This window comes from Homalodisca vitripennis, chromosome 1 (genome assembly GCF_021130785.1).
Source record: "Homalodisca vitripennis isolate AUS2020 chromosome 1, UT_GWSS_2.1, whole genome shotgun sequence".
NCBI classification, from domain to species: Eukaryota; Metazoa; Arthropoda; class Insecta; order Hemiptera; family Cicadellidae; genus Homalodisca; species Homalodisca vitripennis.
The window spans coordinates 59,620,618-59,644,094 of NC_060207.1; the positions used below are offsets into that span (position 1 = coordinate 59,620,618).

The 23,477-nt window shown below is 32.8% G+C and overlaps 1 protein-coding gene across 3 annotated transcripts; it reads right to left on the minus strand.

The window, feature by feature from the left end:
* Window positions 1–1,700: 1,700 nt before the first annotated feature.
* Window positions 1,701–22,834, minus strand: LOC124362630 (39S ribosomal protein L55, mitochondrial). 3 transcript variants are annotated; one of them, XM_046817308.1, is made up of 4 exons: window positions 22,366–22,486; window positions 18,407–18,516; window positions 9,860–10,033; window positions 1,701–1,873 (listed from the first exon to the last, which is right to left on the minus strand). In XM_046817308.1, exons 3-4 carry the CDS (start codon window positions 10,016–10,018, stop codon window positions 1,718–1,720), a joined length of 315 nt encoding a protein of 104 aa, XP_046673264.1. In that variant the 5' UTR covers window positions 10,019–10,033; window positions 18,407–18,516; window positions 22,366–22,486; the 3' UTR covers window positions 1,701–1,717. The 3 variants fall into 3 exon arrangements, with proteins under 3 accessions (XP_046673264.1, XP_046673273.1, XP_046673255.1); XM_046817317.1 differs by lacking the exons at window positions 18,407–18,516; window positions 22,366–22,486 and adding an exon at window positions 22,691–22,834; XM_046817299.1 differs by lacking the exon at window positions 18,407–18,516 and having other exon boundaries at window positions 22,366–22,500.
* Between the last annotated feature and the right edge of the window lie 643 nt (window positions 22,835–23,477).

Genomic DNA, 23,477 nt, shown 5'->3' on the forward strand with positions numbered 1-23,477 from the left:
TACGCCTGGTAAGAAAAGGCCGTACTCGGAGGAGAAGAAATTTCATATGGATGATTTTGATAGAAGAGTCGTTCGAGATGTGGTGAGTGACTTTTATTTAGTGAGGAAGAAAGTGCCCACTGTTCCTAAACTGTTAATTGCTTTAAAAGAAAAACTTGACTTCCCTTGGAAAGAAGAAACCCTACGAAGACTCCTGCACCAAATGGGATTTAAGTGGAAACGGTGTAACAAACTAAGAAAAATTCTTATCGAGCGGCCAGACATAGTTAATTGGCGTGCTCGTTATTTGAGAGATATCCAACGGTTTCGACATGAAAAAAGACAAAAATTTCCTGCTGTTTTCCCTTTTTTATGTTAGAAATCAAATAGAATCAACTTCCCCAAATATCAACTTGTAACTTTTAACTTAAACAATGTATTATGTATTCGGCAAATACCATACTGTAAATTACCACTTCTCACTTCAGTGTTTATAAAATATTGAACCAAAATACTCTGTTTATTATATTTTTTTAATTATACACCAACTATTATAATATATTATCAACATATTTATTATAATGTATTATCAATATATTTCATGTATTTCACAACTTATTCTGGTTTATGTTTACATAATTATAAAAGTTCAATTTGAAATTGTGTTTTCTATTGCCAATTACCAAGTATCAAGTGTTCATCATAAAGTTTACTCCAGAAATAAAACTATTTATTAAAAAAATAAATGTGTTGAATAGGCTACAAATAGTGTAATAGTGATATTATGATATTGATATTATGATAGGAAGAGGTATATTCAGAGGGTTGGGCTGTCAATGTTGACAGAACCGATGTTTTCGGTTGGGGTCGTAGACGGTGACGGAGAAGCGCCCCAGCAATGGCTGCCGCATTCCTCTCGCGCGCAATCAAGTCAGAGGTCTACAGTACTTATTCAGAGTTCCAAAACACCTGGTTACTTCAACAAAAAATGGGGTGGAGTGTACAAAAAAATTAATTTTCTGTCAATGATTTAATGCAATGCACATATTATGAGTAGAACTCACCACTCAGTTCAAATATAGGCTTATCACCCCTGCTGATCAGAAGGGTATCAGGTGGTATATGAAAATATTTGAATGTACAACAGCAATAATGAACATTATTTGTAAAACATGCCATCAATAGACAAAAATATCACTGCATGACTTCTACTTGGTTGTGTTATAAGTTTATTAACTAAAAAACTGAAGTCATAAAGTAGTATAGTAGGTCTATTGTGTTGCATATATGGCATGGGCGTATAACACAGATAGTATTGCAGTGTAGCTATGACACAGGTGTAACACATGGATGTGTGTATTATGCCTGTTTAACATAAGCAAATACATAGTTTTCTATATGATAACAACATTGTACACAATAACAACTGTTCCCAATCTTATAACTAATTAAATATTAAAGAATAAATTTATAAATCCAGGAACTAATAGAAGCGTTTTTAACTCTCAGTAATAATTTAAAAAGTTACCTAATACGTCATTTAGGTTTCTTAACATCAATTAGCTACATTTATTGTAGTAGATACAAATTTGAAACAGTAAGTAATTGGATATAATAAATAAAATGGTCTTGAATTTTAATAAATATTAATCAAATATTTTATTTACACACAATTGCTATACATTTCTATAGAAAAATTAATGTAATAATTAAAACAACAATTACTAATTATATCACTTTATTTTCCTTTGTTTTTCTTCATTAGCTTTATGTATCTTTTACTGCTGAAAGTGTCCCTTTCCTCTTCTACTATTTCCACTTTTGTTTTGGGTTTTCTTCTCTCCAACCGTATTTTTGCCTCAGATTCACTTAGAGCCGTTATGTCTAAAGGTAACTGCAACATATTTAACACGAGACAATGAGATTAATAATGTAGATTTAAAGTATTATTGTAAATTAAAACCATGATAAAACTAACAGAAGTAAGAGGATTTATGCACTTCTGATTTCATCAATTTTTAGAAAAGACCATTTACTAGTGAACAAAGAACTCCTTTGTTTAAAACATCTTTATTCTCATCTTGTGTACTGTAGAGCACCATCTACAGTTCACATATTTATGTACAGTTCAGATCAAATTGGTATTGGTCTGATTTTACTAACAGACTAACAAAGTGGACTTTTACCTCTCACCCTTCCAGTCCACTTTTACAAGCCTTAAATAGTAAAAAAAAGCAACAGTCACTCTCATTTTGGAAAATAATTTCTTTTGAATGCACCTCAAAATACTAAAACACACCATTTTTAGAAATAAAGATGATTTTTAAATCTTTTGCAAGATTATATTATATATTATAACCGATATTATACCTTAACCCTGGAGAGGGCGCGTCACTGATCCACACGTACTAGGTCGCGTGGTGTACGAAATACCGCACTATGTATTGCTGTCTTTAAATCATTATAATTGATTAAATACTGCTTTATATACAATTCTTATTGATTAAAGGGATTTGGGAATAGAATAATTTTACTGAAAATGTGTTCAACTGTAAAAAATATCATTAAATATTTTTATATACTACAAAACAAAATTGTTTTAATAAAAGTTTTTAGTATAAATGAGGAGATATAAAGTGTAGCTTTAAATAAACATTTCTACAAAACAAAATATGTAATTTAAAAAGAAAGTAGATTAAAACAAAAATAAAAACCTAATAACCAACCGTAGGGTTTAATAATTGAATATCAAATCAAATCAAAAATTAAAAAAATACTTACAAACTGCTACGGTAAACAATTTTTCACTCAAACCTTTTACTATCTTCATTCATCATCGTCGGTATCACTGACATCCCCTTCTGCAGCGGCACATGTAACACAAGCAAAGGATGTGTGTTCCCGGCAGATGAAGCGTTGACATTGAGGGCACCTTGTGCGACTTTCTGTTTTTGGCTCTTGGACAAAGAACACACCTTCCAGTTTCACGCTGATCTTCTTCGACCACTGAACGGGCTGGTTCTGGTTGGCCACACAGTTGCTGGATCCTTTTCCGTAGTAACACAGGCAGTCGTGGCATTCCTGCCCTTTTTATCATTTGAGGGTTACATAGATCTTTTCCCAGAGATTTTATGAAGTTTCTTCTGTCACCTGCGTCCTCAACGTTACTCCGCAATATCACAAAACTGTTGATGCCAGATATGTTCAGCATAGAGAAGAACACAGTCAATGGCCATCGGTTGCTTTTTCTGGAAACAGAGTAGGCTGCTTTCATTTGATCCACGGTGTCAACCCCTCGTTTGCATTTGTTGTAGCTGGTTAACATAATCGGTTTTTGTTTGTCACCAGTCTCCTCGTTTATAGTGTCACTATTATGAAATGTTGAGAGAAGTAACACAACTTTATTGGACATAAAGGACACAATAATGTCATATCACTTTGGTAGGCAAACAAACTCGAGTTTACCTTCCTTATTTTACTCTCTATAAAACATGGGGGTATCTCACGTTTATTTTTTTTCAATGTACATACTGAAGTAAGACGGTGGTTTTGCAAAAGTTCTCTTGCCAGAGGTATTGATCTGTACCAGTTATCCATTGTTACATGGCGTCCGGTCCCTGAAATCTGAGCTATCAACCGAATAGCTACATATTTTGATGAGTTGCTGTGCCTGTATGGTCCTGGTGGTTGTCTTGCCGGATATATCTCCAAATTGGCAGTGTAATGTGTCCTTCCATCACACAGTCCAAATATCTTGATGCCATAACGAGCAGGCTTGTTTGGTAAGTACTGCCTAAACGAACATTTACCATGAAATGCCTCGAGCATTTCATCAACCGTTACAAAAGCACTCAGTGCATAATGTGCTTGTCATTTGCTGACAAATTCCTCAAATACGTCACGTATTGGTGCAAGATTGTCTAGAGCTTTACGCTGTCTTCTGGATCTAATGTCATCAAATCTTAATGCTCTCAAAAAACTTAAAGTGCTTCAAGGACATGGCTGACCTAAAATACTCAATGCCAAGACCGTCTGTTGACCATAAATCTTCTAGTTTTGTGTAAGAAGACCTTAACATTCCAGCCAGGTACAAAAGGCCCAGTACAGCGTGAATTTCGTCACGGTCTGTTGACTTTGCGTCTCTTTCTTTGAGAAAGTTTTGTCTATTTTTTTCAATCCAAATGTTTGTAAAATTTACAATTTTATCCACAAACTCGTCTGAAAAAAGAGTTTCCAACATTCAATAGGTGAAGTTTTTGTAGTGGCATCACCTCTTGGAGAAGGTAATCGTACACCAAGTCTCTCACCTCGTAAAATGTTGTATCGCAGTACTCTGCCTCATAAATTCTCAGTGTTCATATGGGTATCCCATCTCGTTACGTTGTCCTTGCCAAGAATATAGTTCTCTCCTCTTCTTACATGATCTTGAACATTGAAATCTTCTTCATGTTCTGCCAAGTCATCAAGCGAAACTTCTGAATTTGTGTCATGCTCACTGTAATTCTCTTCATCTTCCGATTGTTCTGATCCTTCTCTCTCAATTGGATTTTCATCAATTTTTTCTATGGTATTCAATTGTTCAACATCCGGAAACAACTGCCTTCGTAAACGCTCTCTCTGCATCTGCGGCACGAGCTTCTTCTATTTCCTCCCTTTCCACACTTTGCATCAATTGCAGTAAACTTCTCTCTTCGTCATACATCACACACACACAATATTACTCTAATATAACAAAATAACTTTTAAAACTGAACACCGATATTGCACAACCTAATCAGTCACGTGGTGTACAAAAGTCCGCACAACAGTTCACACTAGAGGGCGCGTGGTGTACAACAGACCGCACCGCTTTGAAATAGATTTACACTGCCTCGTGTCCTTGACGAAACTGGCTGAGAACAATGGTACGTGGGGAGGGAGAGGTGGGGATAGATGTGCTAGTGGGAGGGGGAAGTGCGGGCTACGGGGTTTCTTTTATAAACAATAACGTGTCTCCTGCGGAAGTTTGTACACCACGCGCCCTCTCCAGGGTTAACTAACTAAGGTCGACTGTATCAGTGGCCATCTTGGTTTTAGTCCCTTAAGGCCAATACCAAACCTCACACACTTATACCTTTATTTTTAGTTGTCGAATAAGAAGAGTCTTATTTTAGAAATGTGCCTAACATGCATCCAAACACTTTTTAGTTTTCTTTAACATTTTTATCAGTTATTCAGAAATAATTTTCAAACACATTTAATGCTATCCTTGAAATATTCAAAAAGTATACATTTAGGAGTAAAACTACAAAAGCGCGTTAATCTTTCCTACCTAGGAGAAAATATAAATGGTTCAGCAATTTTCCTATTTTCTGCTCTAAATGTTGTTATCACTTCTTTTTCTATTACAAATTTTTGTTACGTTGTTATAATTTCTTAATTATTTATGAGGTTTTCCTACTTTTTGTTCCTACTTTTGTTTGATCGTTATGGTTCATTTATTATTATTTATGAGATTGTAAGTTTATATATTTAACACATTATTTAAATTTCAAACATATAATTGTTTTTTACAAATTTATATAGGTGATATCGATTGACAGTATAGTATTCAGGCCCGTTTTACCGAATAGGCACGGTAGGCACGTGCCTAGGGCGCTGGTCAATTGGCATTTTTGGGGGGCACAAAAAAGGGGGTAAAAATTGCGTGTCCGAACATTACGGCGATTGAAAAAGTAAGGTGAAACGAAAGCTTTCGGTCAACTTATTTTCTCGCAATTAACAGGGCAGGTATTTCGTAAATTCTGCCTTATGTTTCAACCAGAGAACAAATCCACATCTTTTAGCAAAAGGTGTAATGATTGGAAAAATTCCTTTACATTAACTGAGAGACATGAAAAATCTGACGATCACAGGGCTAATGTTTTGAAACTTATTTTGAGGTAAAAGACTACATCTAATGTCACCAAACAAATTCAAAGCCAATACCAGGAGGAAGTGAAATATTGGCGGGAAATATTGACAAGAGTTGTGTCTGTTGTAAAAGTTCGTCAAGTAGAGGTCTCCCGTTTAGAGGTGATAACCAAGCGATTGGATCTACATCAAACGGAATTTTCTAGGCTGTCTTGAGCTGATAAGTGAATTTGATCTATTTTTCACCCAACACATAGCAACACATGGTAACAAAAGCAAAGGTAGTGTATCATAGCTTTCGTCTGACATTTGCAGTGAATTTATTGAGATTATGAGCAAAGAAGTACTGAAACAAATGTTAAATGAAATCAAGCAAGCTCGCTATTTCTCTTCATTCATAGACTCCACACCTGATGTGTCGCACACAGACCAATCGGCTGTAGTACTTCGATATGTTTCATTGCCCAATGCTTGCGCCAACGAACGCCTGATACAACTCTTACCAATTGTATGCCACAAATGTGGAAGAAGCAAACCCTCAGTTTACTTGAGAAACTTGAGCTGGATGTCGATAACTGTCGTGGACAAAGTTAGGACAATGCATCAAACATGTCGGGCATATACTCAGGTCTTCAAGCAAGGATTAACAGCAAAAATGATCTTGCTGACTATGTACCATGTGCAGCTTACTCACAAAACATTGCTGGGTGTTTTACGGCCGAGAAGAGACATTCGTACAAGGGCTGTATGCTTTTTTCTCTGCATCCACTTTCAAGTAGAACATCCTAAAAAGTCATATTAAAAAGTGTAACGAAGGAAAATCGAAGAAAGATCAGAGAAAGCTAATGGTAAAACCTCTGAGTGACACAAGATGGTCTGCTAGGGCAGACGCCCTTCGAGCTTTAAAAATAAGTCGACATGAAATAAAATATGCTCTTGAAGAGCTAATTAAAGACGATACTCAGAAACCAAAGACAATGCACAGCCGCTGGGTTTCTAGAAACACTTGGAAACTTCCAAACCACGTTATTTACTGTGATCTGGGACGAAGTTCTCGAGAGAGTTGATAAAACAAGTAAGACTCTTCAAAATCAAGATTTAGACCTATTTGGTGCTACAAAGGAACTTGAAACTCTATCCTTGAGATTTATTTGATGATTTCGAGTCCAAAGCATTGAAACTTGCAGAAAAAGAAGAAGCTGTATATGACAAAGTAAGAAAAAGAAAGTTATAGCCCGATGAAAAGAAGGACAGAAGCATGGAAGAAACATCTCCTCGCGAAAGATTTCGCACTGGGGTGTTTATTGCCATTGTTGACAACATAGCTTCGCAGCACAACAAAAGAAGGGAGGCCTATAAAAATCTCGACACAAGATTTAAGATCTTACAAAATCTAGAAGAAAAAATTCCAAAGAGGAGGCTTCTGAAGCTAAACTGTTAGGAGAAGTATACATGAACGATATTGATAGGCAAAACTTTGCTCAGGAATGTACACAATTTCAAACTATACATGGTTTTGGAGAACCTTTCTAAGGTCAAAGAAATGTACGCCTACATAAAATCAAATAGATTAGAGAACACTTTCCCTAATTTGGAGGTCGCTCTCAGGATATTTCTAACCTTACCTGTGACGAACGTAGCTTTTCAGCTTTGAAAAGAGTGAATTCAGAAATTAGATCATCGATGGTTGATGAAAAGCTTAATGGCTTATTGTTGTTGTGCACCCAAAACGACACTACTTTAAAATTAGACTACAAAAACATTATTGACGTCTTTGCAACACGGAAAAAGCTATTGTATGAATCTCTAGTCAGTCTAGTGGTAAGCCAACAAACCAAAAATAACCTTAAAAAATGTGATCAAACGAATACTATAAATAATGTAAATACTTGAAATGTAAAGAAGGGAGGGTGGATGGTCCGCAAGGTATGTTACACATATTCCCACCGAAGGCCAGTATAGATACCTCACGGCTACCAGTTGCCAGTCCGGGACACGGTGCGGCGGGTCCATAGGTGGTGGATAATGGGAAGACTCTCGAAAAGAATCAAGGTAATTTGTAAAGTAGAGTTAAGGGACATTAAATCTAAAGTCCCTCCCGAACAAAAATTCGCATTTAAGACTAAATTTAAATTTACGGAGTATAGGCGTTATGGTAGGGTTGGTGAGGGGGAGGGATGTAGTCAGCTGGCAGGGGTATAAAAAGGGGCGCTACTCTTCGTTGTGCCTAGGGCGCTGGCAAGGTGTAAAACGGGCCTGATAGTATTCAATATATGTATATAATTTATTGATAATTATATTAATTTATATAAAAAGACTGGGCCACTTATTGTACTTCGCCCAGAATGTGTAATTTCTCAAAAGAAATAAAAGTTAAGTAGTGTGTTCCCCAGGTCGTCTTGGTCCCTTTGTTGTTTTTAATATAAATTAATGACTTGCCTTATTCACTAAATACTTTTTAAATATCAGCCAAAATATAAATCAACTAACAGAAATTGTTCATATAATAGTGACTGATGCTTCACAGTGATTTATATCAAATGGATTTCTATTAAATACAGAAAAAAACTAAAAATATACGGTTTAGCTTAAGACCAGTGGATGTTTATGATGAGGATTTGGTTAGTAGAGTTAAGATTTTAGGGGTTTTCCTTCATAATAAATTGAGCTGGGATACACATGTGGATTATATAGCTTCAAAATTGTCAAGAACAACTTATTATTAAGATAAGATGTCTTATGTTTTTTTTCTAAAAACTATGTAGGAACTGCTTGTTACTCCTATTGTCAGTCCATTCTAAGGTATGGTCTCATGCTATGGGGTAATTGCAGTAGGATAAATGAAATTTTAACTGCTCAAAAGAAAGCTGTAAGAGTTATTTCAGGGTCAAACCCTTTGACCATTGTAGGCCCCTTTTCAAAGCTCAGGAAATACCTATGGTAATCAATTTGTATATTTTCGATTTGGTAATTTACATTATGAAAAATCCAGATAAATTGGACTTCAGATCCAATATTCATAACTACAATATTAGGAATCGAAATAATTTAGAAATTTAATTTAACCGTTTAAGTAAAACCATGAACAGTCACAAGGTAATTTCATTAAAAGTTTTCAATAAATTGGTTGATAAATATCCTGACTTAATTTTCAGAAAAAAGCTTTATAGGTGGTTAATACTTAGGAGTTTTTTGGTGTTAGTGAAATTGCTTTTAGAGAATTGTTTACTCTTTGGTGTTATTGTCTTAACTCTTTGCTAGTTCCTGTTTTCTTGTTATTTTAACCTTCATTAGTCTATAACCTCTAATTGTTATTATTTGTTGTTATTGTTAGTTTATTTATAAATATTTTATTAACTGTTGAATTTTAGTTTTGTTGATTAATTTCATTGTTTTAAATCTTTTAATTGAAGTAATTTATTTTAAGTAATTGATGGCATTATTTTAACAACACTTTTTACATTTTAACATACAAAATATTACAAAAAAAGCATGACTTTTAAAGTATATCTAGACTTGGTGTTGTGCTGCAATACTGACGTTGTTAATACTTATAAAAAGTCTTAAAACAATAAATTGATTGATTGTAATGTTGCAGTGCTAGGAAGTTACCAGTAAGACAAACATTCATGTAAAATTGCAATGCTCTAATATAACCTGTTTATTAATAACAAATGTTTTCATCAAGAGGAACTCATAAGCATTGGCTACCTGTATTAATATAATAAGATATTTTTGTCCTAACCCGAAAAAATATTTTTTAATAAAACATTTTGGACATTTCTTTGAACTCATTATGTTTTTGGTGTTATGTTTGCTGACATTTTGAAACTGAAAAACGTGTTATAATGTTTATTTTAATAATATATAATCATGGATATGACATGTTTTTTTGATGATTTATGCACTTCAGACCATACAATAAGCCCAATACAGGTATCTCCTACACATAGATATTCCAAAGAACTGATGATGTGCATATACTTACAGTTATTATTTTCCGAGGTTCTGGATAGCGCACTATGATACTTGAACCATCAGGCAACACAACTGTTGTAGGATAGTGCTGAAGGTACTTCAGACGATGAATCCTGGTAATACTAGCTGAAGAGGAACTTAGATTCCTCATGATAACAGCACCAAACATGGTTATTATACTATGCTGAAATAAACATCTTTGTGTCATTTGATTTTATATTAAAAAAACAGTCACACAAAAATATTAAGATACTTAAATGTAACTATTACATGACAGTCTTAAAATTATACTGTGCTATCCCAATTGTACATCTTAAATAGTAGATCTAATTTTATTATAGGATTTTTAATTAGAGAAAATATGAAGCAAGAAACATACATAAACAAGAAACACAAATAATGTAATATCAGATAAGACCAGTCTCTCGTCTCAGACCATCATACCATCTGTTGAGATTAAATTTTTTTTAAACATATAATACACAAAATAATTACATAACAATCAAGAAAACTAAACCCCTTGAACATAATATAATTTAAACATACCCTGAGGAGAAATATACCATGACAATTTTTAATCAACCCTTCAATCCACAAGAACATAAAAACTGTAAAACGTTATTATCACCATCCTCATAGTGCAACCTATGAAATCTGATATACCATTTGAAATGTGACGCTGTCACAAAATTAAATCCTGGAATCTGGGGTAAATCAGGAAGGTAACTGGAGCAACCTCAACATTTACATTGAATCGAGCTTCATTATTTGTAGAAAACTCAGTTGCTCCAATGTGCTTTAAAATCATCTCTAAAACACATACTGCACTCAATTGTGCACCTGATGAGACAATGAGAATATTTCTTCACCTATATTACACTTTTTGCAGTCGAGGTGTCTTTGATGTCAAAACGATACAAGATGATGTCAGGTCATTCCACGTCAGTTCAAACACACACCACTGTCACAAATTTTAATGAAACTTGGCATGGTTGTTCCATCACTTAAGTAAGTAACTGTGTCAAATTTGTTCCTTGTATCTGTTATGGTTTAGATTTTACAAGGGTCTCAAAGTTTAAGAAATATGGTGATTTTTTTTGTTCAGCCGTGAGAAACTAAACTTGTTTCCCGATGGGAGAAAAATATATATCTTTCTTATTTACCAACCAATTTAGATGAATTTTTTATTTGTACATGAAAAGGTCAAGAATAATGTAAAAAATAAATAACACTACCAATTGTTCATTTGGGGCCACAATAAAATTTTATAGTGTAATTTTAAAGATTTTTTTGAGGCATGATAAATCCAAATTGGATCTGAAGATTTCAGTTATAAATTCAAAACTTGAAAAAGAGGCTAAGACAGACCAGTTTCAAATTCTACCACTTCATATATTGCCACGACATCACTACACAACTCATGATATGCACTTTGATAAGAAGGGAAAAGTGAAAATTGCGGAGATGATTGTGAAAAAGCTCTAAAAAAAAATTAGAACAACCTATCGATCGGACTTCGGGTTTGTCTCCTGTGATTGAGGAGCAGGGAATCCATGTAATTGAATAGGACATGGGCTTTATAATTGATAATTATATGAATGACTCATCTGTGGGTTTCGCCCATGCTATATCTGGTGACCTTGGCCATGATAGAAATATGGCAGCTGGTGTACTGTTGTATTCAGGAAAAAAATTGGTAGGCCACAGCTTTCAGACCTCAAATCAGACACACTTACCTTTCAAAAAGTGAGCCACGGAGGAGCCTGCATGTACAGACAGCCTAATTACCAAAGCGATGTATAATGCACAACCCACAATTCAGGACTACAATGATGCTTTCGCCCAACTGACTCAAGACTTCAAGGCCAAAGGGCTTAAAAATGTATCTGCTCCCCAATGGGCTGTGTGAGAGATATGATTCCGCTTGAACAATTCGCCAAAAACATAGTGGCAGTCCGTCAAGAAACTGGTGCTTCAGTACGTATTGTGTGCTGTGACAAGGCATCACAAAGAGAGTTAAGGCGTGGACTTTCACATCAGGAGTTTCTGTTGAAGCTGAAGGAGTCGATTGATGATGGCTTGTGTAACCATTCATCTGCTGGTGGACAGGATATATGGAGTGTCAAGACATATCAATTCCTGTGGACAGTCTCCTTACCTCGACCCAGACTCCAGTAGATGAGAAAGAAGATGGTATGACAGACTTAAAAAACGAACCTCCAAACAAAAATATAAAGAACACTTAGATTTAGATAACTTCTGTTTAGTTTGTAATAAATTTCACTGCCATCATACAAATAAGGTAAATCCAAATTTAAAATTAAATAACATTTGCCCTATTTGTAAGGAAGCCAAAATTGGTCAGAAATATAATTGGCTATTACATTTAAATATCCAAGGACGAGTACTTGATAAGAAAATTGATTTAGAAATAATTCTACAAAATTCAAATATTAAAATTATTTGTTTAAATAAACATTGGTTGAGTAGGGATAATGTTGCCATTTTAAATAGTTTTTCTAATTACTGTATACAATGGGCACATGTTTATTGTAGAGATAGAGGTGATCATGGTAGCTCAAGTATTCTTTTGAAGAATAATTTTGAATTTAAAACCAGAGAAGATTTGTACATTTATAATTTGGATTCAGTTTTTGAAGCTTCGTGCAGAGAAATAATTAATTAAAAAAGGCCTATAATTATCATTTCTATTTATAGAGTGCCAGAAGATTCAAATTTCAAACTACTTTTAAATAAGCTTGAGGCTTTGTTAAAACTTTTAGGTAAATAAAACCATGTAAACAATGTTTATATTGCATCAGACTTTAATGTAGATGGAATGGAAACAACAAATAAATCACAACAGAAATTTGAATTCCTTTCTCTGATTGAATCGTACGATTTTGAAATGCACTTTGCATCTCCAACTAGGGTTACATTTAATACAAATTCATGCATTGAAAGTATTATAACTTTTAAATTTAAATCATCCTTTGAATCTCAGACAATGAATTTGAAATTGGATTTGTCAGATCACAGGGCAGTCTTTTTAGATATTTCTAAATGTCTTATTTCCGAGAATGACAATACAAAACTTAGAGTAAGAAGAATGATTTTTCTCTAACAGCTCTTTATAGATTTAGCAGTAGATTAAAAGACACTAAGTGGAATGTTTCAAATAATTTTAATTTTGCTGACAACTGTTCTAATTTCTTTTAATTGCTTTCAAAATATATTTGAAGAATTTTTTCCATTAAAATTCTCTACTAACAAAACCAAAAAATGGATAGCAAAATGAATTCAAATTTTAAGCATTAAAAAGAGGGAGCTTAGTAAACTGGTCAAACAGTCAAACAATCTAAATTTTATAAATTATGTAAATTTTTCAAATTTTTCAAAAATGTCTGTAATAAATTGAAGCAAATTTATAATTCTAATTTCATAAGATTCTGAAAATGAAAATAAAGCTGCTTGGCATGTTATTAATCCGAGCTTGGACGTAAGACATATGTTAACAATTTTCCTGATGTTGTGTTGGATAGTGGTAGGGTTATTAAAGATAGAAAGGAAACTGCACAATTCTTCAATAACAAATTTGCAGAATTGTGCCAAAGAAATTAGGCTCGACCTTGTGAACAAGAGGCACTAAACTTAGCACAAACTGATCTTGAATGTCAATTATTTTAAGTTTAAATTTGGTAATGTGTTGTCAGATGATGTTGTCAAAGTGATAAAATCATAAAGAACTAAAAAATCATCTGGGTGGGATGAACTGTGTCTGTATGTAATGAAACATGTAATGTATTCTATAGCTGTTCCTTTATCAGTTTTAATTGATCAATCATTCCAAAATTGTAGTTCTCCAAAAAATGTAAAATGGGATGAATTAAAACCACTCTATAAGAAAAGGCAAAAACAAAATCCAGATAATTACTGTCCAATTTCAATACTGCCATCATCTTCTTAAGTATTTGAAAATTTGGCACTAAACCAAATTTTTTAGAATCTAATTAAATTTTGACTTGTGATCAATTCGGATTTAGGAGGGGTCACAGTACATTAGGGGCCATTAATAAACTTGTAAATGAAGTGTCTTGGGCTTTGGACGGGTTACAGAGAACCATGGGTGTTTTCTGTGACTTGTCCAAAGCTTTTAATCGTGTGAACCATGATATCCTTTTAAAAAAGTTTAAATTGTACATTTTTAAAATAGATCAATCCTGTGGATTGAATCTTATTTAGTTAATGGGTATCAAAGATCTGTAATTTGTTTAAATAATGTTAAATCTAGATCTTAATGGGAAGAAATTAAAGTGGGCGTTCCTCAAGGGTCTATTTGGTACCTCTACTTTTTCTCATGTACATAAACGTTTTACCTAAAAATGTTTCACCAAAAATTATATTACATGCAGATGACACAACCGCAGTTGTTAAAGCCGACTCTCACTTTCAAATGGAAAATAAATTAAATCAAGAGAAAACTCAACTACTTTTCAATCAAAATTTTCAAAAAGCACAATTAAAGGAGGGCTATAATAATGAGGACGTGATTTAAAAAAGGGCCAGGACCAGCAAATAAAATTATGTGATAATGTTAAATTCTTAGGTATTGATCTGGATATAAACTTTTCTTGGAAAAAAAAGATTGAACTCAGCATGTTATCAAATGATAGTGTTGCAAACTGAATTAATTTGGAAACTAGAATAATAATTTACTACACTTTCTTTTTTTTTCAATAATTCAATATGGTATTGAATTCTGGGGATCATCTTCTGACTTCGATGCAGTTTTTAACATCCAGCAAAAAATTATAAGGTTAATTCTTTTTCACCAATTAGAACTTCTTACAAACCTCTGTTTAAAGAATTAAAATTCTTATCACTTCCAAATTTATACATTCTGAAAACCCTACTAACAGTACAATCAAACTTTGAAAGCTTATCACATGACAACTTTGATCATAATTACAATACAAGATTTAAAGTCAATTTTCAATATACCATACATCGACTGTGCCTTGTAGAAAAAACTCCAATATACACAGTAAAAAAACTATACAATAAATTACCTCAAAAATATAAACATTTAACCAATTCAAAAACATTTAAAAGCAAGCTAACAGATTTTTTGTTGGAAAAAACTATTATAATATTGATGAGTATTTGATGAATTCTGAATTTAAAAATTTTATTTTAACATAGAATAGATCAAGTTTTTTATGAATCAAGAATCAAGAAGTTTATTGCAACAAAACATTCACAGATTTTACAACTTCAGATGTTGTGTGAACAGGTTGCTTGTCAATAATAAATACTAAATCTGTAATACAATTACATCAGAATAAAACTTACATTACATTAAAATATTACAAACATTTAAAACATGTGATCGTAAAGACTGTCATGTAAAAACTCAGTTATGCTATAGTAAGCTTTACTAATTAGTAGACTTTTAACTGAGTTCTTAAAACAAGACATTTTAAGCTGTTTTAAATGAGGAGGAAGCTTATTATAAAATTTAGTTCCCATATAACTTGGTGAACTTTCAAATAATGTTAATTTGTGTACAGGAAATTGCAGTCTATCTTTAAAACGGGTGTTATACTGGTGCTCATGTTGCTTTATATTTCCTGAATTTAGACGATTATGAATAAAAATTAAACAACTATAAATATACAATGATGGAATTGTCAATATTTCTAAATCTGTAAATATTTTTTTACATGAGGTTCTTATATTCAAAAATAGCATGGTTCTTATGTATCTCTTTTGAATTTTGAGGACAGAGATAATGCCAGAGCAGCTGCCCCATATTTGTATTCCATACTGTGCTAGTGAATAAAAGCAAGAATAATAAACTATAAGCCTAGTCTTAATGTCTACCAACTCCCTTAATGTAAACATTTGGTAGCAAGCTGAACTCAGTTTTTTGTTTAAGACATCTATGTATGGTCTCCAGGACAAATTTTTATCAATAAGGAGCCCCAAAAATTTACTAAAATCTACAGCAGTCAGAGTTGTATTCTTGAAATTTATCTGAAAATTTGACAGGGTCTTGCTTTGCAATGTTTGGAATTTTACAATTTGAGTTTTATCACTATTTAGTACAAGCCCATTATATGTAAACCATTTTTCTAAATCTATGAGCGAATTAACAATTTCTGCTAGCTTGACCTCTTTTATATATCATTATTACATTATCTTATGATAATGTTACCTGTTTCTATAGCAATGCATGTATAAACGTTTTATGCAACAATAAAGACTGATTCTGAACTAATAGAGCTAAAATTATGGGAGTTACAACAAACTTAGTTTTGTTTATTTCTGCGTCTAGATGTATAAAGTAAATTATTTACAGACAATAACCAAGTTTTTTGTCTGTAAAAATGAAAAAGGTTTTGGTGCTTTACTACTAAACTACAATTTTGAAGGTTTTAATTATTCATTGTTAAACCAGCCATAGGAGGCCCAAAGCATATATGAAATAAACTAATAAGATATGGTCTAATACATTAAAACTATATTTAATTTATTACAGTTTCCTCTTGTGAGTGGACCGCGGACGATCGTTACATCGCTCACAACGGTCTGACAGTTCACGCGTTCCAACGAACAGGCACCAGCCGCTGAGAATTAACAGAATCCGTTTAATTAAGTTAAAGTGGAGTTAAAAACTATAGTTTTAAACATTTGTTTACAAAAGTAAATTAATTAAAGCTTTAAAGCAAAACTGACTATAATCTCAATAACGTGACCAATGCTGAGTTTTTAAAAATGGTTTAGAAGCAACTGGTTTGACAATAACTTTTAACCATATAATTCTAAAATTACATTCTCTAAGTTAGTACTCTAGTACATATCTAGTATAAAACTTTGGTCTTAATAAGATTACAAGTTTTCTAGGTTATGAATGTTTAAAATTGTAGATTGGATGAAAATTGTCAAAACAGGTACCATTTTGATATGATCTGTACTTTAGAGCTTGTTCCTGACAGCGGTGCTGATGCTCCTTGGCTGATACACATACAAACAAAAAAGAATGTTGTACAGTTCTAATCTAAAATTAGTTATAAAATTATTTTGAAATTTTATTTAAGTTTAAAATATTTTAAAACAGTATATTTATTATATATAAATATTGGTTCTGGAGGCTAAAGTATTCTAAGTAAGGCTAAGTATAAAGAAATTCACACTGTTTTTTTGATAAGTATTAATTGAATCTCCACGGAATATCAATTCTATTAATAAATGCTACAAAACATTTTTGCTTGTAGCATTTTGGTAAGAAAATTTTCATCTTAGCTTAAACCTGTCTCCAACAAATTTTACACTTCTTTTAGTCTTGGCTCTCATTAAAGAAAAACAGGACCAGTTGACATATTCCATTACATAACTTACTAGGATTTTAGAGAACTTGACCATTACAAAACCTACAATAACACAAAACAAGGGGTCTAAGAAAGTAATAACAGTAGACTCAAGCCTATTGACAACTTTACAGGCAACAGAATTGACCAAGGGAATCAACCAAACCCTGACGAAAAATACTGTCTACTACATAATCAAGTTATGATGAATTGGATAAAGACAAGACTGGGAGAGACTATACAAAAGTCATATACCAACTGTGAGTATAAAACTGATTCATCAACCTAAAAATCCTACACCATCATTATAACAAGGGCTCTAAAATTCATGAAAGAGGCTTAGTACTCAGCAACACTCTGTACCGTAGTTGTAATTATTTATGCTGAATCGCGGTAGGAAGTAGGCTCTTTTGTTAACTAGATGCGGTGCGTGGACATTGTTTGTTGGTTGGACCGGTAAATCAGCTGATCGAGTTATCTACGGTGATACGTTCGTGAGCCGGTTGGGTTGAGAGAGGGGGCACCTGTCTTGAAGTGACAACGACAGCGTAGAGACGTCCAGCTGAGAAGCAGTAGTTCTTCCTCTAATCCTATAGTTTGGGATCTAGAGTAATTCTTTTAATCGGGTGTAAATTCAAATCAAGTTATTAATTTTCTTTAGTGCGTTTTTAGTTTCCTATCAGCCTCCATAGTCTTCAAAGTAGTAAGTCCTGTACCAGCGTTTAGTTAATATCTTTTATTTTTATACTGTTGTGATTAAATTTGTAAAATTTCCCATATTACAGAGTCTGAGAATTAGTTCAATTTTTTGAAGTATTGTGAATTAGATTTTGGTCGTAAAGTTAATATCAAGTTTTATGTTATATTGATTTTTTGAATATTTTGAGAAGAGAAATTTTAATTTTATTTTGTTAATTTAAATCTTTTGGAGAAGTATACATTTTTAGTTTCATTTTAATTCTAATTCTTTTTTGATCAGACTCTTAATTAGATTTGATCGATTGTGAGAAGTTTTTTGAAGAAAATCAAATCTAAAGTTTGTAAACTTTGTTAATTTTTTGGGTGAACTTTAATTCGGAATAAATCAAGTATTTCCGAAAAGTTGTTTTGATTTATAAAGTATTAGCTCCAAAGAAATATAACATATGTACTATAATAATGGTACAACTCCACCAATGAACACTTACGAGATCAAAGTCATGAGGAGCACAGTCTTCTACGAGGGCTTAATAAATAAACAGGAGAGAGTGCTACACCATACTAAGCCTATTTTTCCACAGGACGACTGCCCATAGCCCTGAATCCAAAGAAACAATTTCTACAATGAAACAAAATAACCTTTTAGAGAAAACTCCAAATCAATGCACTACAGAACAATATTTTACAAAAGCAAAATAATAAGCCTTTAAATAGCAAAACATGCACTGTGCTATATCAGAATGGGATATGATCTCAAAGAAAAATATAAGCAGACACAAAGTTGTGAGACAAATTTAGTAAATATAAGAAGAAAATTTAAAACTCCAAGTGATAAGAGAATTAATAGTTTCAATTCAATTATACATATCACTTGTAACAATTAAGTTTAAAATATAATACATATATTTAATGTTCATCCTAATACAATTTTTTTTTTCTTTGGAGCTTTTTACATTTTTTGTTTTGTTTTTTTAAGTTATTGAGATACTTTATAAATACACTACCAGTCAATATGGTTCCTTAAGGAACCCCATAAGAAGTTTGTTTTAAAGTAGGATTATATTTACTAGTTAAATTATTCTTGTTGTTTAGATTATGTATTTCAACAAACTGCTGTCTGTTTTGTATATATGACTTTAAGCCAGTTGTACTCCTTTCCATGGATACCAATCCGCGACAGCTAAGTCAGCAACTTAGTATGACTAACACTGTTAAATGCTTTATGGAGATCTATAAATACTCCTATTACATTTTCCCCTCTATCCACAGAATCAATCACCAACTCAATGAAATCAGTGGCAGCTGTAACTATAAATTTACTTTTTCTAAACCCATGTTGTATGCTACCAAGTAAATTGTTTCTTTCTAAATAGTCAACCAGCTGGTTAGACATTGCATGCTCAAATATTTTAGGTATTACTGAGAGCAATACAGAGGGAGATAATTTGCTAAAATATGATTTAAAGTGTATTTCTTGGTTTCAAAAGGTTTCTTTTGGTTACACTTTATTTATTATTTAAATGATATTTTTTTCCTGTCACCTGCCTTAATTTTACCATTTGATTAATGGTTATAGTTCCTTTATTATTTGACATTAAGTAATAGTTAATGCTCTTTTTAATTTCAAACAAGAGACTTTAATTTAGTATTTTAGATACGTTGATATTGATCGATAGTTCTGTTGTTCGAAATATGAAGTATCGATGATTGTAATGAGCTATATAAAAACCGGATCCACTTACCATACTCTACCCTACTGTAGTCAGAAATGAAGCTTTTAATGTAAAAAGTCGGTATCAATTTACATAAACGTAACCATGGAAAGGTATGTTCATTTTTTTTTCCTGAAAACTACAATTTTTCCTGAAAACAATATTGAAGAAAAAATTTGTCGGCAACGAAAATCAAAGGAGCTATGATTTTTTTCAATCCTCTGAAAACTCCGTTTTTGACAATTTCCTATAACTCCGCATCTGCTAAAACTCAGTATAGCCAGATTTAAAAAACCGATTATCATACCAACAACGAGAAATTATCGTACTTTCATATAAAATAATCGTACCAAACACATTTAATGAAAAAGTATGTTATGTTCGTATAATAAATTATGTTATTATTAACTTTTGGTTTGTTACTTGTATAAATTTGTCAAAAATCTTTCATGGTACGATAATAACTACCCATCGTGTATCTTACCGGTGCATAAAATCAATTAAATTATCGTACCTTTACGATAATTATCGCACCTCTGGCAACACTATCCATATTTGACAGTTTGGTATTACTCCGCGCCTTCTCAAATAAAGAAGGGACGCCATTTTGAACTACTGTTGTTCCTCCGCGTCTATTCTTAACCTCCTAGTTCAGTAGTGGTAATGGCACACCTTTGTGGTTAATGGCACACCTTTGTGTTGGATGTTCGGTATCTCACGTGGAAGCAATTCGTAAAGACGAGTATGGAGTTTTACAATTTTATGTAAACCACTGGGGCTTATAACCGGACTAGGCGTTGTGGTAATAGAAAGTGTGGCAATGAACTCGTTGTAAACGAATTTTGGGACTTTCATTTTCGGTGTAAGTGATAAGTTACTGAAATGATGCTGACTACTACGTTAATCCTGTCAACGATGCCTGCCCGCTGCTCAGTGCTGCGCACTGCTTGCTCTTTTAGAAAAAAAATTAACTCGAGCTTGCAAAAGTCGAATCCCAGGTCACGTGATGCCCCTGCTCCTTAACGCAATAATGTCCGAAAGGCATCAATATAATACAATAATATACTTTCCCCCCAGTTCATATGCACCTGTGATAATAATACTTGGCTATAAATGCCCAACCCATGAAAAAAAGTCCATTTTCCATGGTCACGCTAATGTAAATAAATACCAAAAATCTATTGGGCCCAAACCACTTCATTTCTGAATTTGGCAATCATGGGACAAACTAACAATTAACCTGTTGACGAGTGCGCACGGCATATGCCGTGCCGCTATGACGGTCCATACTGAGTGCCTCATTGACCAGTGACAGACTTTTAGGGAGTAAAATAAAAAAACTTTCAAATGTTAATAAACTTGTTTATTATAGTTTAAATGTATATAAAAATACATTGTAGATTGTTAAAAGTAATAATCTCGTTTTAAAACTTTGCTTGTGTGTGATACTGCTCAAAACAAGGATATATACAAAGGGTGACCTCACATGTTGAACATTCATAGGTGGTATCTTTTCTTCTTTGTCCAGTTTGAGTGGTGTGTTTGCACACATAGCACTGCCTGAGTAGTTTACGCTTCTTTGTGTCATTCTGGGGAAGTGGCCTTATAAAATGGCGACCTTGGAGGCGTAGCGGGTCTTGTGACCCGCCTCCGTAAAATAGTTTTACATCAGTTACAGTTTTACACCAAGTTATCACCACGTGCCACCACGATACAGGACTAGCAACACTGTACAGCGACACTATTAGGAACAACTGAAAAGTTCCAAAAATCTCCACTAGACGTCACAATAAGTCAGTGAGAACGAACTGAGTCATTAGTCTGCAACGGAAAATGCCGTGTTTCCTCATATGGGACCAAATGGCAAATGCCGTGTGCACTCATTTGGGTGTGTTTTGTGGCACTCGTCAACAGGTTAAGACAGACAGAAATTGGGTAGGGTACAATAAGCGGACCCGGTTTTTTTTATATCGAAGAATGTAATCATCGATACCTAATATTTGCATCTCAAATCCTACACTATCAATCGATATAAAAGTATCTATAGTCCTCAATAACAATCATATGTTTTAAATTAAAATATTAATTTAATATTTACAGTGATCAAACAAATTAATTTAACCAAAATCATGAAAACTGAAGACGACCATATTTGCTCCTCTCACAGTTACAGTTGTTTCTTTCCCACAAATTTCACATAATGGGTTTTTCGGTACGAGTCCAACATGTTGAAGTCACAAAAAACATGTCTTATCATCTTTCAAAGCAATGTCCTTTAGTTTTCTAAAATTGACTGTCATTTTTAATAATAAAATGTTACTTATAAATAATTGAAATATTACATTATGAGTATTATTTAAAAGTGTTTAGGTACAGCTGTTGATGTAGATTATTTAAGTTAATGGTTCAAAATAATTAATCAGTATCGATTGATTATATTGATGGTTATGAGTAATATATCATTTGCCAATTTCAATATAAAAAACTGGGTCCCCTTATCATACCCTACCCCAGAAATTAAATGTCTCCAGCCCCTCCAGTGATACAGTGATAGGCTTCCCTATTGCTCAGCCATTAACTTTTTCTTACCAATATAAATATAGTAAACTTATATACTGAATTAACAAACAACCAATATTGTAAACAATTTGTATTGAATTTGTGCAAATAAGTGCAAATTCAAACATGTCTACTACTTATGGAGTATGGAAAGAGATCTCATTCAGTAGATATACCTCAATGACTTTCTTGTAAAGACGAAACAAATAAAAATCAAACTTGGGTTACTTGGCACTGAAACAAATTCATAACAAAATGATTTTAGGTTAGTGTTGTTAAGGTTTAGTTTCAGATGATGATAAAAAATAAACAAACAGGAATACCAACTATTACCAAACATACACACACATAATTATTATACTATGATTAAGCTGTAAAATATCGCAGAACTTAATAATATTACTCTACAGACCTGGTTCAAGTAAAAATGTACATACATCATCAGTTTGGAATTTATTTCATATAGTAATGGGATAGTTTTTGAGCTTTTGATAAACTTACTTGATTTCTGCTTATTGTCGCTTAAAAAGTGACATCTCGTAAGTTAAAAGCACCTATTTAGGAAAAAACAAAGCTGTTTAGCTTTTTTAAATATATATAGTAAAATTATTCTTCGTTTGGTTATTTTTTTATTGTTGAATATGTTTGAAAATTTTACAACGAATTGTATGAAATATGAAATACAAGTACGACATCTCACAGTTCATTTGACCACCACACACATGCTTACGAAATATTACCTAATCAGTTGAACAGTGTTTGTTAGGTAGCGATTGATAAAATTTATATGCTATTGTAAAAGAACACATTTTTATTAAACATTAAAAACATTATATATTATAATAGCTACAGTAGTAAAGGTTCAGAGTTACAAGTATAGTTTTGCTTTTATTTTATTATGTCTTTCAAGTGCGTTTTTGAATGGTATTGGTTACCAGCTGGAGTAGCACTTTTGAAGTTTCAAACTGTTAATGAGTCAGAACATTCTGACTTTATAAAACGTTTTAATAGTTTTAAGGTAAGAATAATATTTTTGACAGTTATTTCCTTAGATATATCCACTATATAACTGTTATCAAAAAGGGGATTTAAGGATGTAATCACTTTCTCTGCACTTCTTCTCTGTTATCAAGCGTAAAGAAATTCACAAATGAATATATATATATATATATATATATATATATATATACAGGGTGATTCGGTTAGTGTTACCGGCACTTTCTGAGCTGATTGTACTATAAAAAAATAAAGAAAAAAGTACATATAAACATGGGTCCGGAAATGCTTC